This window comes from Bubalus kerabau, chromosome 10 (assembly GCF_029407905.1).
Source record: "Bubalus kerabau isolate K-KA32 ecotype Philippines breed swamp buffalo chromosome 10, PCC_UOA_SB_1v2, whole genome shotgun sequence".
In the NCBI taxonomy this organism is placed as follows: domain Eukaryota; kingdom Metazoa; phylum Chordata; class Mammalia; order Artiodactyla; family Bovidae; genus Bubalus; species Bubalus kerabau.
Window position 1 is genome coordinate 62927226 of NC_073633.1, and position 18723 is coordinate 62945948.

Here is an 18723-nt window from a genome sequence, read left to right on the forward strand (position 1 = left end):
TGGTCTCTTTAATGGGAACTCAGGCCAGAAGTACTTGAATCAAGTAGGATTTCCTTCAAGTGAGGGCTAAATTCTCTTTACTGTTTTCTGCAGAGCTAGGTAATATTCTGAGTAAAAATTAACAATTAAAATATAACTACTTATTTATAAAGTTCTTAACTTTATGTTTTTCCCTAGGAAGAAGAAAGACCACAGATTAGAGGTGCAGAACTGGAATATGAGTCACTTAAGGTAATGGGAAGTGTCTGGTCAAGACTTTGAATATCTTGTTTTGGCAAGAAACCCATTCAGAGCCTCTTTCTCTCAGAGAACATCCTTAATGGTACCTGAGGCCCTAGCTTAAGCTCTTTGCAGGCATTATTTCTGGCCTTGCGTTGTTACCTTTCTAAAATTTCTCTTTCACAGAAGCTGGATTTCAGCCTAAGCAGTAGCTGCCTTTGGAGGCTGTATAAAGTAGTAAAGGACATGGACCCTGGTGTCAGACTGCTTGGGTTCAAATGCTAGATCCACCACTATATGGCTGTATGCAAATAATCCTCAGTTTTCTCATCTATACAGTGGGAACAATGATAATATTTATCTTATAGGACTTTCATGAGGATTATATGAAGTAATTCATGTAAACTGTGTAGAATAGTGCTGAGCACATAGTAAAGACACAACATATGTTGGCTGCTGTCATTATCTTCATCATTTTAAAATACAGGCACTTTATACATCAGCCTTAATTTTTAACAACAATCCTGCAAGTAAGCATTTTAATTCCCATTTTATAGATGAAGAAATCAACACTAAGAAGTATACGTAACTTCCTAAGATAACCCCACTAGAAACTGACAGGAGCGGACTTTGAATGTTGGTGTCTCTGACTCCAAACCCCATGCTCTAACTGTCAAATCCCACTGAAACTATGTGTTTGTAGTGAAAGACAGATATCTGTTTACAGAGAAGAAACATATTCTAACATATTTTAAAGAACAGTTGGAGGGAAGGGGATAGAGGTGGAGAACTGTATCTTCTTAGTGGTTCAAGGCAGAGTCTTACTAGATGGAGATAAGCTGCCACTGTGTGTTCTAGAGCACACGAACACAGGAAAAGGCCCTGGTTAGGAACATTAGTTCCTAAAATACAGAGCATCTTGGGTAACACAGAGATGAAGCCCAGAGGGGAAACTGTCCCATTGCTTGATTCAGAGCTGGCTGTGTACCACCTGGCTCCTTCCTTTGCTTTCCAGAATCAAAATCTTGAGCCCCTAGAAGTCTGAGCTATCAGATTGTCAGCTGTCAAGTCACCACCAGCTCCAAAAGTTCCCTAGGTTATTAATTAATTTATTAGCCTTAGATTTATTATTCTTGATGTTTTCCGATTATGCCAGTTTTTAAACTTTTTTTCTGCTTTTGAAAATTATGGTTTAAAATAGCTGGAAAATTGCAATAAGGTTCATAATTATAACCAAACAAAACTAAAAATTAGAAAAGCCACAAAATATTTAACAGTAGACATTTACATATACTTGAGAACTCCTGAGGTCTCTCTAAACAATCATGAATTTTTTTTGTTGTTGTTTTTAGTAATATTATGCAAATCTAGTCCTGATAAATTATTTCCTAATACTGTGATTTAGAACATAATCTATGCACATTAAGAGGCCCCTATTCTGTGTGGATTGCTGCTTCCCACAGTCCAGAGCCCTGACAAGTGCCTCCTCTCCAGGCTGTATGACATCGTGGTGTGGAGAGTGCCTGTCCTCTCCCCGCCCAAACCCACAATGCCTTGTTCAACTCCTTCCCCTGAAGACAGTAAGAGTGATTCTAAACACTTGACTGATAATACCTTATATTTACCTTACAATTTGAAATGTTTTTCCTTTACCTTATCTTGTTTAGTCATTGTCACACTTCTGAGATAATTTTTTATTTCCTTTATAAGATCAATTAACTGAGGCCTTAGAACAGTGAAGAGATTTACTATCAGTTGGTAAAGTCTGATCTTGAATCCAGATTGCCAAACAATAGGAAACATGCTAGGTTCCCATCACAACTTGTTTGAAAACTAATTTTCACCCCCAAAATACGATATTTACTTTTTAAATACCCCATAGGACTTTTTTTACCCTTTCTAAATTATAACATAATTAAATATTTTGCTCCCCCAGTGAAAGTACTACTAGGGTAGTACATTTTTATGTTTGTAGAAAAAGAAAAGGGTGGCAGCAAAGGGTCATCTCCATTATTCTCCTTTGTCTTTTATACTCTTTGCCTAGAAAACCAAATCATGATATGGGTTATGCAAGACAGGAATCAGATGGGGTGGGATGGGGCAGGCCAAAGGAACAGGGATAAGAATCTGATCTCCAGATCTTCTGCTTCTGCCTGCCTTTCACAAAAAAATGGACAAGGAGAGACATTCTCTGTAGTATGTTAAAAATGAAGCCCGGATCACAAAGTTCCAAAGTGTTAGTGCAGTGTTTCTCGAAATGTGGTCCCTGGGCCATCTGCGTCAACAACACCTGGAAACTTGATGAAAAAGCGAATCTGTGGGCGTCACACCAAATCTAAAGCCCTCCACCCTCTAAGTGATTCTGATACACGTTAAAGTTTGGGAAACATGGCATCGGAGCTTAGGTGTTGAAGTAGAGACATTCATATTTTTTCTGTTGCAGAAACAGAAATACGAATCTGATTACTTTGGTGGGATACTGGGGATAGGAAGGAGCATTCATTTACACATAAGAATGAACTAATCCATGAAATAAAAGGTTATAAATTCTTAAAGCAGAAAAAAAAAAAGGTCTTCAGATAGTCTTAGTATGACATATTGAAAGGTCTAATCTGGTGCTACAAACCTAAAATTACTTCTCTGGAAGAAACAATAAAATGTTTTATGTTTGTATGGAAGGGTCTCGCTTTCATTATTGTAATGCTAAATAAATCAGCATGGTACTTTTAATGCCTATCTGCTTCACTATTTCCCACCCAGTGTCCTATCCCCTTTGTATTTTAGTGTCAGTAAACAGAGTTTAGCATCAGAACTCTATTCTGGGTTCCTGTTGCCATTGTTGGAGCAAAGCGTGCCAAGGGCAGCGCTAACTGGTGACATGAGGATGGCTGGTGGTCTGTGACAGTGTGGAGATGGTGAAGGATGTGTGTGTCCATCTGGATGGCTGAGGGAGGAGGTGGCCCATCCTCTCCTTCCACATCTCAAGGTTTCTGCCAGCACCTTCACAAGATTGTCACACAGGAAAGAAGTTTCAAAAATATATTGTTTGTTGTTATTGAAACACTATAGAGAATTTTATTAGCTTAAATGTCATATAATTTCTTAATTAGAAATTAGAAGCCTAAAATTCCAGTGGTTTTTCTCGTCCGCTTTACAATAGAGATAAGAGGATGCTACTCAACATTTCAGGGATCTGCCCATCTGAACCATTCATTAGAAGTAACCTGACAGTTGGACCCTTATACTTGCACTTGTATTTACACATAAAGAAAACCTGAGCTTCTTAGTACTTACCCAAACTCATACCTAAGGACTCAGCATTCTCTTCAGGCCTGTGAACACACCCTGGGCAGACCTGGAACAAATTTGATTCTGAAACCTGGGTTGATGAACCAAAGTATCATTCACCTTTCTCAGTTCCACTTGATGTTGATTTTCTGAATTTGCAGAGCTGAGTTCCCAGGGGAACCATTCCCTAGGGTGGCTCTGGTGGTCTTTTCCAGCAGAATTCTTCTGCTCTCCTGGAGAAAGGTAAGTAATCCTATGTAAAGCTGAGGAAGACGGTGATGAACCATTCTTTGTCTCATCCTACAGCGTCAAGAACTAGAGTCAGAAAACAAAAAACTGAAAAATGAGCTAAATGAGTTACGAAAGGCCCTCAGTGAGAAAAGTGCCCCTGAGGTGACTGCCCCAGGTGCCCCAGCCTACCGTGTCCTCATGGAGCAGCTGACGTCTGTGAGTGAGGAGCTCGATGTCCGCAAGGAGGAAGTCCTCATCCTGAGGTCTCAGCTGGTGAGCCAGAAGGAAGCCATCCAACCCAAGGTGAGCATGAGCAAGTGGCGAAGGTGGGTGTTGGGGACTGGCCTCTTCCTGTTCTTTCCCTCCAATTTATCTGAAGGAAACCTAAGTGTATTTAGTCTAATTGAGGATATCATTGTTTGAAAAAAAGAAACTCAACATTGTTTAAAAACTGTTGCAAACACCAATTAGACTGAGCAAGAAGCAAGTGAAATCCCAACTGCTTCTCAAAGTTTCACCTCTCACTCATTAGCAAAGGGCTTTTAAAATGAATATTTTTATAGTAATCTGACCACAATAAATTTTGATCAGAAATACAATTCTGTTAAGTACAAAAATCCATAAATTACCTTGCTGTGGGAAGCCATTAAATACAATTTTAAATTATTTGTTGAAAATAGCCTGTTTAACTGGGAAGATAACACATGTAAAGATTATACATGAGATCAATGAAGATAAGTGACATGGAGATGATTTCTGCTCACCTCAAGGAATTCTGTTTAATGTGGGAGTGGGCCCAGATGGAAGGGGCTATATTTAGTGATTCCACAGAAGGGACCTAGGATGGAGATATAGATGGTTCTTTGAAGTCCTTCCCTGCCCTCAGGTAACTTCAGATCCAACACTGCTGTGTGTTGGTGAGAAGTGGGCTTTTTGTCATTTGATACCAGAGAGAATTCAAGTAATCATCATAAAACCTGGTCTGCGTTCCTCCTTGCCCATGTTCATGCAGCAAAGTGTTACCAAGAATTAGGCAATCAGGTATCCCAGCTGCATGACATGTCATGTGAAAAATGACTGTAAGTCAGACAGAGACCAGTATATGCCATACAATATCACTTACACATGAAATCTAAAAACAGAAGCAGATTCATAGACCAAACTAGTGATTGCAGGGTAGGAGGCATGTAGGGTGTTGGGTAAAATCGGTGAAGGCAATTAAGAGGTACAAACTTCCGTTATAAATAAGTCATAGGGATGTAATTTATAGCATAGGGAGTATAGTAATAACTGGTGACAGATGGTAATTAGACATTTTAATGATCATGATCATTTTGTAATGTATACAAATATTTACTCACTTTGTTGCATAAATGAAATTAATATAATATTGTATCTCAATATAATTCAATTTTTAGAAGGCTATAGTATATAATGAATGGGATGCCTAGAAGGTTCAAGAGCACTTCTCTTAGAAATGGTAGTTCTGCATGTGGTTAAGATACCAGACCTGGCACATGACGTACTTGATAACGACAACTCACACAGGGGACTGAGCCTCTGATAAACCAGCCTCCCTCTGCATGCTAGCTGGAGTAGAGTCCAAAATGAGGATCCCTGTGTCTGGTTTCCTGGGACAATCTGATATTCTGTAATAACCAGAAACTTTAGTAAAAGTTAATGGAAAGAAAAATGAACCAAGGAACCTAAAAACAGCTCAGCTCACAAGAGCATGTAGCTCTGGTATCACACACTCTCACTTACCTGCCTCACATATTCCATGTGACGACTTCTCTCCAGCCCCTGTTGGGCTGGTCCTATCTAACCAAGGTCCCTGCTCTCCAGGTTCTCAGCCCACACGTAGCATCAGCTTGTTCTCTCTTAAGAGAAATGCACAGGACACTGACTGAGACCTTTCAATCCCAGGGCTGTTTGTCCCACTCCGTTTCTAGTCAAGAGACATTCCACAACTCCTTTGCAGGCAGTGACACCCCATGAGCCAGGTGATGATAGAGTTTACCTTCTCTAGTTTACCTTCTCTACCTCTGCAAGTGTTCTGGGAGGCTTCACTTGGACTAATGAATGACCTCCTGTCAAGGCATTACTGAAACTCTCACAAACCTAAGATAAGAATTTCACCCCAGTACATGAACAGGAGGCTTGTTTTCGCACATCCTCACAAATACTGTACAGTTAGAAAAATCAAAACAACTAAAAAAGAATTTCAACTGAGAATTAAGAGTTGCCATTCCATAAATATGTGTTAATGTCCACCACATGCCAGTTCCATGGATACTAATTTACATACAGAGTTAGTTTTAGGAGAAACCAGTCATGGTTGTTTTCACAGTTAGCTTTTTTATGTTTTGATGGGGACTCATTGATGGAATTTATTTATGGAACTAAGAGTTTGTTGTTTTTTCCATTTGTTTTTCGTGCTTGCTGACTTGTGATTTTTCAGGATGACAAGGTAATTCTAATTTTTTAATTGTTTAGCAAATACTTCTATTTAATCCTAGATTTTAGTTTGTAAGTATCCCCCAATATACACAGTTGATCCTTTCTGGCCACCAAATCTACTTTGGTATTTACAAATTAATTTCCTGTTTGACCTCTTCCTATTTGAGAAGTCAGTGGTAAAATTATGGATGTCATAGGTTCCTGTCTGGATCACAGAGAGGCCTCCATGATTTTTGAACTCATAGTCAGCTCTGTGACCCTCAGTGGTGGTAATGGTGGGCCCCCACAAGCAGGGAGGAAAGCCCTTAACTCAGAAGCACAAGCTCTCACTTCTACCAGCTATGGGTTTGTTAGCCAAGGGTGAGGAGGAGGCTGAGGAGCTGAGCATCCCCTTCTTGGGAAGGGTGGGATTTTCCTACATGGCGCAGCCCTTTCAGAATTTCTGGTTCCTGACTTGGCAGAAACTCTTTGAGCAGTGAGTAAGGAACGTCCTAGCGCTGGTAGTCTGAGTCTGATCCCATACTTACCTGTTTCTTAGCTAAGATAGACCAGAGGAGGGAAGGACTGGCTACTTTATACCATTTTTCCTTTAGACTGGCTCACTAGATCAACTTACCTAATTTACTACAAGTTCAAAACCACATCATATAGGTTCTCAGATGTCAGAGAATACATGTAGCATTATTTAATATAGAAACTGGTTCTTTAAGTTATTACTTAAAACTAAAATTCTGAGTGTGGGGAATTCCCTGACAGTCTAGTGGTTAGGACTCTGTGCTTCCACTACAGGGGGCACGGGTTCAGTCCATGGTTGGGCAACTAAGATCCCACAAGCCATGCAGCACAGCCAAATAAAAAAAAAATCTGAGTATGGCTTTTTAAGAACAGAAAGATTTTATGCCTTCATAAAAAAGAAAAAAAGAAATTTTCTATCAAATGTATAGTAAAATATTTATAAAACATAGCTAAAATACTTTTTAAATGCTATATGTAGTGTTTATGTGAAAGATTTTTAAAATTCAGTAGAATATAAATTCTTTATAGCTTTTATCATATTTTAAGTATGAATTTGTAAACTCACAAAAGGACAGCATTAGCATATAAGTACGATTTTTTTTAAAATAAATACTGGAATTCAAAAGCAAGTATTTATGGGCCTCTTGTTGGCATTAAAGTTATCTTGGTCTCTAAGATCACAATATTTGAAGTGTATTCTATTATCTCCACTTTAGTGTGAGACCTGGGTTTAGAGCAAACATTGACTAAAGGATTAGGCATATAGTATTTAGACAAATAGAGTGGGCCCATGGATTCTAAAGGGTGTTATGCTTTAGAGACTATTAGAACAGTTGTTCTTATTGTCTATTCTTGCCCTGGTTTAGGAGAGATAGAGAGCGGCTGGAGTAGAAGCAAAATTTTGAAATTATATTGGTTGTCAAACAGATTAGACCAAAAAAGAAAAAAAAACAAAAGGAAGTAAACATGTTAGCAGAAAAGTCCTTTCTATACAAAATCATTAGTTATTCTGACCTGCCAGATGTTTATTTCAAAAGCTTATATACTCTTCCTATACCGTAACAGAGTAAAAAACATTGAATAACAGCAGATGGTAGATACTTCCAAGGAGCTATATCCTTCCCATTTATATATATCTAAAGATGTGAGAGAAAACTTTAGTTTTGCTGAAACATATAAACACCAATTTTTTTGTACTGAGTTTTTAATGGAAAAATGAGTTTTGTGTCAAACTTTTCATATTTCTTAGGGCATTTGTTTTGTTATAATCAGTCCAGAAGTAAAAGAAAGAACAACTTTGTACATTCCATTGAATACTTTCTTGGTGTTCTTCTTATTGTTTTAATAACAAAAACAATGCCTGGTTATTGTTTTAAAGCTATATATACTGGATGGATAGATGGATGGATAGATAGATAGAAATAAATATATTTAAAAGTGTATATACAGCATTAGAATAGTAACCAGGCAAGAACACTGATATTTATCTATGTATTTTGCACAGCATAAAACACGTATGGCCCATCAATGGTTTTGTTTTCTCTGGAATCACATCATCTTTGTAGTAGAGTGTTAGGGATTCTCAAGAGAGGGACGGAGGTGCCTCGTTCTGTTAACTGCCTGTGCCCCACTCTCTGTAGTCACCCTGGGGCTAGCGTAGATGCTCTGGTGGGGCAGGTGTGTTGTGGAACACATAAACCCTCTATTCTGTTAGGAAAAAAAATGTTAAATGTGGTCCAAAGCTTTTGAGTTAACACTTAATGTGGAAATGTCTTTTCCCCTTTAGAACACAATGACAGATTCCACAATACTTTTAGAAGATGTACAAAAAATGAAAGATAAAGGCGAAATAGCACAAGCATATATTGGTTTGAAAGAAACCAACAGGTAAGTTGATCTTTCTTTATTCATTTTGGTTTAATCCTGTTGATCTTTAGTCTTCAAGCCAGCCTCTTGTACAGTGAGTACAAATGTTTATGCATTGTTTTGTTAGACATCAGCTGACCTTCAAAAGGGATCCAAAGTTTCCAATATATTCCCAGTTAAAATCTCATTTTAAGACGGTAGCATTACTGATAAGAAATTGAAAGGAAAATGTTCTTTACATCGGGGAGTATATTTCTGTGTTTTTAGGGCCTTAGCCTTGAGAAAGAAAATCATCTGCTTACTCTGTAGCTTGGACTATCTTCCACTTGTCACTTCCATTTGTTATTCAGGATGGTTATTTTTGAAGGTTTGTAGGGGCAGCTGCAGCTTTCAGTAATTGAAATTTAATGTAAAGAGAAGTGATGAAATAGCTGAATCACATCCGTGTTGGCCATATAATTCTCGAAGGGTACCATGACTTCCCACGATGGGACCTTGATATTTGAGACCAAGTTTTTGTCACGTTTCCTAAGGTGTTCTGAGAAAATCCTAACGGCACTTAGCTCAGTCTTAAGAGTCTTGGGTGGGCTGAGAGTGCAGATTTGCACAGTCACTAAATGACTGAACTTTCCCCAAAGCTTTCCCTGTAGCTAAGATTATCACTGCTCATTTCTGAAATTCCTCGGCCTTTCTGCCACTCCTGCTTCCCAAAGAACCTTCATGCTATTAAACTCTGAACTTAAAAGACTACATACTTAAAAGAACTTGGCCAGTGATGATAACAGAGATTATTAGTGTACATCTAGATCTCCTGATGCATAATATCAGAATTGGTATGCAGAAATACTTCACAGACTAAAGAATACTGCCATGCAAGATATAAGGTATTTACTACCTTCTTTTATGGACAAGAGTAGATAATGCTTGTAAAAGTATTTGGTAAAAAAAAAAAAAGTATTTGGTTAAACTTAAATTTTAATTTATGAATGTAAGTTGTAAGCATACCTTATAGCTGAGAATGTGTTAGTGTAAAAAGAGCTATATTAAATTGTTCATCCATCCGCTAAGCTATTCAGTCACCAGATATATATTGTATACCTGTTTCATCCCAGACCATGCAGCAAATACTGGCAATAGAGCATTAAGCAAGGTAAATGCAGTCCTTCCCTTCGCAGAGTTTGTAGAGCGTTGGGGAGATAGCCAAGAGAACTTGGACTTCCCTCCAATGACAGTGGAAGCTGTTGAAAGATTTTTAGTAGGAGAATGGTATGATGAGATTGGAAAGCTAGCCTTGGCTTTTATGTTAGAGCATAGACTGTAATGGAACAAGATTAAAACCATAAAGACCAGTTAAGAGGTTATTCCCATAATTGAATGACTGGTTATAGTGACTTTGACTTAGTTGGTAGCCATTGGGATTGAAAGAAGTGGGACACACTTAGAAAGATACTTAAGAAGATGAGGTGAGCAGCCTTGCAGTTTACTGGATGTGTGATCAGGGGAGGGGGATCATGAAGAGCAACTCCGCAGCATCTGTGGTGGATACTTGGTTATATAGAGATGCTACTTCACGACGCTGGGTCTGGGGTGTGGGGAAGTACAGGAAGTTATCAGTAGATTTACAAATATTTAAGGAAGTAGGAAGACATCCAAGAAGAGAACTTCATTCGGAGATTGAAAATATAGATCTGGAACAGGAGAGATGTGTGGGCTGAGATGTAAATATTGAAGTCATCGGTATGTAATAATACAATCGAGACCTTGCAAATAGACCAACTATCCAGGGAAAGATGGTAAATGGAAAGTAAAAGAGCAATCTATGAAATTCGTTTTATGTAAACATGGTATCAACAACAAAAGTCTAGTAAGAGGAGTAAGATCCTAGGCTCTGTAGTCAGATAGCACCTGCCAGGTATCTAACTTCTAAACTTTGGTGTCATCTTCTGCAATATGGCAAATGATACATATTGTTACCAGGAGAACTAAATGGAATAATGCCTGTGGAAGGATGTAAAACAGTGTCTGATACTTGGCAAACACTCAAAATATTATTTTTATATACTCAGTAGAAAAAAAACTCTAATCAGTTTCATCAGTTTTACTTGTTAATTATACATACTTTTAATAAAATGTATGACTTTTCTAATAAAAAAGCAATTTCCCCAGGTCTTAAAATTAATTTTTGACGCAAAAAAATGTTTTTAAGTTGCATCATAAAAGCTGGGAACTTTGGACATATTTATCAGTTACTCCTATAAGAACTTTTAAAAGCAATTTAAAAAATACAAAACTAGATTTTAATCAAGCTAAAAAAAATTCCTACCCAGAAGACTTAAAACTTCATTTTGAAGTAAATTATAAAGATTGCCACATGAAGACAATAGCTTAAATTTCCATTCTATATGTGTATGACTGTTGTGGTTAGTCTCTAACATAATCTGTGACATAAGATCACTCTGCTAGCTGAACAAAATGTTAAAAACAGATGTCTTTCTCACCTCCTAAGTCATTTATTATTTTGCAGGAAAAGTAGCTCTGGATCCTTGATTATTTTGTTTTAAATTCTCCACCTTTACATGTGATATTACATATTACTCATTAAAAAAATATATTAACAAAAAATAATTTCTGTGGTAATGTCTTAAAGTCATCTGTAATTAATAAAGACAGTCCTAGTGACTTAATAACATGTTGAAAAACCATGTGCTACTGTTGACCATCATCATCTCATTGCCATCCTGTATCCCTTTGTGTTTTGCATTGTTGTTCCTTTTGCATGGAAGATCATCTGCTATGGATTGCCATGAGTTGAATGAGGATGGAGAGCTGTTGCTGGTTTATGAAGGGTTAAAACAAGCCAACAGGTTATACTTGTCTCCTCAAAATGGAATGTTATTAATTTGTTGTTTTTCTTACTAACAGTGGCCTCCTGACTTTAACTTCTGTATTTCTTATACATTGTCTTCCTGGGTAAATTTCCGACACTAAAATTTGTGAATGTCTCACTAAGAGTGAAAGAAAACCCAAACCTCTCAACTAGAGCCCAAACAACTGTAGGAAAGATTAATACATATTACTTAGCTGTTTCTTGTTTGGAATCATGATCACTTCAAAGGACATCTGTGCCTGGGCAATATAGCTACATTCTCATATATTATCATCATGCTGCCTAACAGTACATGACTTGGCATTCAGTGTGGTTATTGTGAAATTCAGATTTGTGAAACAGCAAACCAGGAGGGTTTCCTGCACAGCTATAGTTCAAAATAATTACCCAAACTCATCATGTTAAATATGTTTAGGAGAAAGCAAATAAAATTGAAACAGCAACCCTTTTCTAACATAGACTCTCATCTCCTCTAGTGATACTTGTGTCTTAAAATCTTAAAAATACTGGGGTTTTTTGGTCCTAAAAATACTGTTTTTATGTCTTAAAAATACCATTTTAGTATTTTTAAACTACTTAATATTTAAGTACTTAATTTTTAAACTACTTAATAGACTGTAAATATTTAATATTTAAACTACTTAATTTTTAAACTACTTAATAGACTGTTTTGTTCAAAGAATTTCTACTTATTCTGCTTTTTTCTTATCACATAATGTTGTCATTAACTTTGTGGTGTTATTGGTTCAGATCCTTTGGAAATTTCATAATCTCCAAAATATTTTTAGTCTGTTGTTTACTCTTTGCTTATAATAGTATCAGTAAGTTTTGCCCAGCATTTGCTAACCAAAGGGATTGGAATAAAAACATCTTTTCTTTCTTCCTGTTAGTTAATTCCTATCTATAACTTTGTCTTGTCTTTGGGAAAGGGAGTGAATGTAGAACGGGGGTGCCTGGTAGAGGGAGGTTGCCAGTTGGCTCTGGTATTCTCTGGCCAGTGCCCTAGTCCATGGCACAGCTGACCTGTATGTTTGCCCAAAGAAGCTCAAGAACCACTCTGTTGGTCCCACTAATAGTGATCTTCCAAAACCATATCTTGTTAGGATTCTCTTACTGATAAGGAAGTTATAGTGGAAAAGAAGATGACAAATTTAAAATATAAACAAAATTTCAGAACTCTGTCTGCATTTGAGTAAATCTGTATGTATTTCAGAATAGCACTCTAGCCTTTCTCCCCTTCAGAGATAAAAGTGAGACCCTGGTCACAACGCCCCGCCTGGAATGCTGAAGATCTTCAAGGCAGACTTAAAGTGGGCATTTGTAATCTTGCCCTCCATAGTGATTGTTTTGTGGCAAAGGCATTATAGTAATACTAATTTTGCCAACTTAAATGCTACTGCAAATGTAGTAAGCCAGGTTAAAGTTATGTCTTTTAATTGTTTTAGTCATCATTTCCTATGAAGCTTTCAAAGGAGTAAAATTCTCCTGTTTTTCAGGGCCTCTGAGAACTTAGTATTTGTAGCAGGATCCTCAATTCAGAAAGACACATATGTGAGTGCATTCATTTTGTTTCTGGCTCCATTTGAGTTTCTAGACTCTAATCAAGTCAGAAGCTACACAGACACTACAGAGTCCCCATTTTTCTGCCCTTGCAAGTGAGCACAAAGCCTCACACCCACCAGGTAGGGACTCAGATGTCACCTCCCTTTCCTCCCTGTGTGGCTTCTCCGCAGGCTCCTGGAGTCCCAGCTGCAGTCTCAGAAGAGGAGCCATGAGAATGAGGCTGAAGCTCTCCGCGGGGAAATCCAGAGCCTGAAGGAGGAGAACAACCGGCAGCAGCAGCTGCTGGCCCAGAACCTACAGCTGCCCCCGGAGGCCCGCATTGAGGCCAGCCTGCAGCATGAGATCACTCGGCTCACCAATGAGAACCTGGTAAGGACAGCAGAGCAGCCCTCCATGCTTTTGGAGCAAAACCTCCTTCCTGGCTGGGAAAGATGCCGTTCACTGCCCCACACTTGTGACCCTCTTTCTCTAGCCCAGACACAGTAAGGAAAATACAACTATGTTGGTAGAAGTGAAAAAGGCGTTTACTCCAGTGGTTTGTCACAGAAGGCTCAGACGCCTCTCAGCACCTCAGCCCTCGCTTGGAGGGTGTGGAAGATGCTGGCCGGCTGTGTGCTGGGGTCTTGATAGCTTGAGAGCTCAGCTTCCTCTGCTGCAGCTGCACAGTCTGTGCCATCCAGGAGGTTGTGTGGTTGTCACAACCTTTGGTCCCCAGGCACCACAGAGGCCCTCCCAGCCCCTTCTCAGGCAGAGAGCAGGGTTAGAGTTAGTCAGGGAGCAGATGGCAGAACCAAAGAGGGCTGTAGGTTGACCTTGGTTGGGACTCCAGGGTCAAGGAGAAACATCAGGATTCAAGTTTCTACATTCTTGATTCTTTTTAATAGAATTCAGACAGTGAATGGAGAGATTTTTTTTTTTCCCTTGCCAGATAGATTCTGAGTGATGGCACAAAGTCCAAGTTTGTTTGTTTGTTTTTCTCTTTCTGTCCTTTCTTTTATAGAAAATATTTTCCAAAATATTTCTTTCTCAGCCACAAAATAACTTTTATTACAGATTTCTACTTAGGTTTGATAAACATATTTATTAAATTAAGTCATTGAAAAGTTATTTCCTTTTTTTTTTTTTTTTTTTTTGGCGGGTGGTGGTGGGGCTTTGCCACACGGCTTACAGGGTCTCAGTTCCCTGACCAGGGAACTCCCAATTCCACATTTCTATATAAAATCTATACTGAAGTGTCAGACTGGTTTTGAGAAAAGCTGTTTAGGGCTAATGGTAATTGTTTCTTTAATTCAGGATTTTAATAACTTGTAATAAAGTAATTTGGATTTTCTCTGAAGATTTAACAACCTGAATTATCCATTAGTGATTATTTGCATTACAGGTAGTTTTCTAGTGTCACCTGTTCAACCATCTTTTATATTAGTTGGAAGCAAAACCCAAAGGTATTCTTTTCCCAGTCTGTCCTTCCTTCTGAGGACAGCATGCTGGTGAGACTGTGACAATGGGAGAGATGGGTGAAGGACTTGAAGTCTAGACTCTTTCCAAAGTGCCTGAAATATCACTGATTTGTGGAGGAAGATCTGAATCATGTCATTTTATTACTCGCAAGTATATTGTTGCTTAAACTAACAGTGCTTCAGTGCCTAAGAATTGATAAATATACTCAATAACATAATAATGATTGATTAGCATATAAATTCTGTGCTTTTAAATCATTATCTTAAAATACAAGGTGAAACCATGAAATAAAGATGCTTCTGGGTGGTAGATTCTCAGAGTTGTTTTGCTAAGTTGGTTAAGCATTTCCCTTGCAATCTTGTGTGCATTATTACTTTTCTTTTCGATTTTGTATAGCTGATACAAAACTAAATCAATCCCTTCCATATTCTAAGCTGGTGAAACCTAGTTTGAATTTTAGGAAAACTCTTTGTAGGTTCATAGGCTTCTCCTGCCTCACCGATTGCTAATTCAGGAGAATGGATTCAAACTTACCTACAGGGGATGATGCAATTTTTCACTGTCATTAGAGTGTCTTATTTTTGCATTCCTGTAGGAAGCACTTGGGCAGAATATTAAAGCACTGGTGGGCCTAGGCTTTGTGTTCTTCGAAACTCTACCCTGAAAACCCTTCCCACCCACCTACCCCACAAACGCAAATACAGAGATGACTGTTCTGCCTCCTCTAGTGAGCAAACTTCACAGGCTGCCCCAAGCTGCCCTTCAGAGAAGGAAGGCACACAGCTTCTGCCCAGTCTTTCCAACATCAAACAAGAGCTCCAACTTTGCCAGTATTCTCACTTTTGTTTGAATTGCCTTCCCCACTCTTGCTGCTGCTGCTGGCAGCAGAGAAAGTGCAGCAGCCTAGGAGCAGGTCTGAGGAGTGAAATAACAGCCTTGTCTGGGGAATATGGACCACAGCTCTGTTTACCTGCTAACATCTCCTGTTTCCTCCAAGCATGTGAAAATGTATTTGTGGATATAGAATCAGAATCATCTGTACTAGAAAAATTAGAGGGCAATGACAGATGTCAAACCAGAGCCATTTGAGTCTATATATATAGATTTCTTATCTGTGTTTTAAAATATTTTAAAATTGATTTTGCTGAGAGGTAGCATTCCCCTCAAAGATACAGAAAAACAAATGTCCATTGTGCCTGTTTTTTCAGTATTTTGAGGAATTATATGCAGATGACCCTAAGAAGTATCAATCATATCGGATTTCACTTTACAAACGGATGATTGTATGTAAAAGAGTGCTTCTCTGTCGTCTTCCTCACTGTTTCTGGCCCTCTATAAGCGAAGAGCACTCTGCCTGCCCTTCCTGGGAGGTCTCTTCAGAAACTTTCACAAAACCTGTTTCTCCCCACAGCTGTCTTTTAGCCAGTGATGTCGCCTCTGTCAGTGTCCTGCGTCCATTGTCACCTTTGGTTTGTTATTAACACTAGGCTTACAGTGTGATGGAAGCAAAATATGATTTGAAAGGTAAAGTAAAAATCCAAGAAGCACAACTGAACACTTTGAAATGTTAGCAACTGTTCCTTTTGAATCATTTGTCTAATACCTAAATCAGCCCTGTCTAAATTGGAAAAAGAATGAATCCTTGTATTTATAAATGCCTTTTAAAATCCATATCCTGAATAACAACCACAAACCTCTTAAATCATTGCTTTATTTCCACTTGAAGCTCCTGGTTTGCTGTTGCCCACTTTTCTTCTTAATTATTGATTGTTTGTCTCTGCCTGTCATTTGAAAGAATTCTTGATTAGGGAGCCAAGTATCACACCTTTTTTTTTTCAACCCCTGCCCATGAATGTACTGCTTTTGTTTTCTTTTTTTGCACAAATCATATGGAATTATCCCCTTTTTTCCCTATCAGCAAAATTATATTACCCAGGAGATTTCTATGGATGTTTTATCTAACTGCCACTTAGTCTGTTAACCACTCTGTACTGTTCTCTGTGGTTATTTTTTAACTTACCTTTTAATTCCCAAAACCTTTTAACTTTTCTTAAGTTACAGGACTAGTTTTAGCCTCTCCAAAGGGTGGAACTAACTCATAGAGACAGTGCTTCACACACGTAGATGTCAGTTAAAAGCCCCTAAGTTCAACCATCCTTAAAGCTTCACACAAAACTGTGTGCATTCATCAAAATTTACCTTGCTTATTCCCCCTTTAAATGAAAAACTTTCTACTGAAATAGCAGTACATTTTATGAGCATTTAATTGTTTTGCCCCCACAGAGTCTACTGGAGTCTACTCACTCCATAGTGAGCCTGCTGTCCATCACGCTGTAAAGGAGTTACTGCACTGTATATTTTAACATTTGCTTTTATTATAGCTGCCTTTCCTATTGCCTGCCAGTTTTAGCCAGGTGGGGCTCCACCAATGAGCTTTTATGGAGCTTTTATGTAAAACTAACTTTTTATGTAAAACTAAGTACTGTTTCTGTAACTTTGTGTCTGCTTTCCTTCTCTGCATTTTAGATGGTTTATTTTGATCTTTCTGTTATATTTCTCATTTTGATCTTTAGGATTTGATGGAACAACTCGAAAAACAAGATAAGACTGTCCGGAAACTGAAAAAACAACTGAAAGTATTTGCCAAAAAAATTGGTGAACTAGAAGGTATTTAAACATGTTTTTATGACAGTTGCTGAACCTTGGTTTTATGTACTATCCTAGTGGCTTAAGAGTGTGGCTTAATTTGTGTGTGAATATTAGGAACAATAACAAAAATGAGTTTCAGCAAACCTGGCCTCCGTGGAGTAGAAATCTTCATTGCTGTGTGGGAAAAAATGTTCTTTTCATGGTAGTACTAACTTACAAAGAGAATTCATTAAATAAACATCTAATGGCTGTCTTCTATATGCCATTAGGTACTGTGCTAGGCAATATTGCATATCAGTTAAGAGTGTGGATTCTGTAGCCAAGTTTCTTGGGTTTAAATACTGGATCTTCCACTATTAGTCATCTGATATTAGGCAAGTTACTGAACCTGTCTATTCCTCACTATTCCCACCTGTTAAATGGGAATGATAATGATATCTACCTGACATGGTTGTAATGATTAAATTAATTAATATGTGGAATGAATTTAGTATGGTTCCTGACACATAGTAAATGCTATCTACAACTTATTTTTATTACTGTTATTCTTAGTATTAGGGATACTAAGATGAGTAAGACAGAGTCTGTCCTCAAAGAACTTACCATCAAATGGAGAACAAAAAGAGAAGTAAATAAGAAAAAATGAATTGTAGTTATAAAGGAGATTCTATAAAACAAGATTTATATATGATGATGATGGGAAAACACCTTGAGAAAGAATCAGATATCAGTTTTTATTATATACAAACGATTCTTGTGGGTGAGTGTTTGTTCCTTCAGTAAGTAGGTGCCAGGGATGTAGCAGTGAACAGGGCTAAAGCCACATTGTAAGCTTATTCCAGCAACGATCTCATTGTTCTAGAGATTTTGAGCCCCTCTTTGGAATTGCCTTCAGACCTATGCAAGCTATTACCATTTTGACCAGAGATGATGCTGTGCAGTCTGACTGCCCATCTATTCTGTCATTGTCACTGAATGATTTTTGCTCTGCTCAAAGGGTGAACATTCCCCATCACTGGGAATGTTCAAAAGAATCTGCCAGGATTGACTGTCTGGCTTTCATTCCTCCAACATGCCAGGCCTGCCATAACTCTTCCACCTGTTTGATCTTCCCGCTTCTCTTAGTCAAGGCCTGCTTATCCTTTGAGACCAGAGTTATATGTCACATGCTCAAGAGCAGCCTTTCCTGATCGTCCAGACAGACCCTACAGCTGTACCCTCTGTGGTACCACAGTTCACCTCCCACCTTTGTGGTTTTCACTGTCATGTTTTTAGCAAATTTTCTGTCTGATAACTGGCTTCCTCAATGGATTGTGATCTTTTTGAGCATGGTGACCATCTCTTATTTCCCCTTGTTTTCACAGCACCTACCATATTGTCTGACCTGTCACAATCATTCCATTAATGTTTGTTGAATGTGTACATAAATGTCAGAAATATTTAGAACAGCAACATGGATATTTACTTTGAAGAGGATAATATTCCCTCCCATGTACAAATACTGAAATATTTGTTTAGATAGCAGATAGATTACTTTATAGTTGTGTTTTATTATATAATCCTTTAGCATTATGTGATTCATCAAT

At 38.1% G+C, this 18723-nt stretch overlaps 1 protein-coding gene across 6 annotated transcripts in view; it reads left to right on the plus strand.

Annotated features, from left to right (window-relative positions):
• Window positions 1–18723, plus strand: part of MYO5A (myosin VA) — a 206323-nt gene that overhangs the window by 163938 nt on the left and 23662 nt on the right. For 3 of the 6 annotated variants that reach the window (XM_055537938.1, XM_055537939.1, XM_055537943.1), the window contains 7 exons: window positions 178–231; window positions 3814–4041; window positions 8501–8601; window positions 11364–11444; window positions 13201–13399; window positions 15697–15771; window positions 17062–17155. In XM_055537938.1, the coding sequence (XP_055393913.1) occupies window positions 178–231; window positions 3814–4041; window positions 8501–8601; window positions 11364–11444; window positions 13201–13399; window positions 15697–15771; window positions 17062–17155 (832 nt within the window). The remainder of the gene's footprint in view (window positions 1–177; window positions 232–3813; window positions 4042–8500; window positions 8602–11363; window positions 11445–13200; window positions 13400–15696; window positions 15772–17061; window positions 17156–18723) is intronic. The other 3 variants (XM_055537941.1, XM_055537940.1, XM_055537942.1) reach the window with 3 other exon arrangements.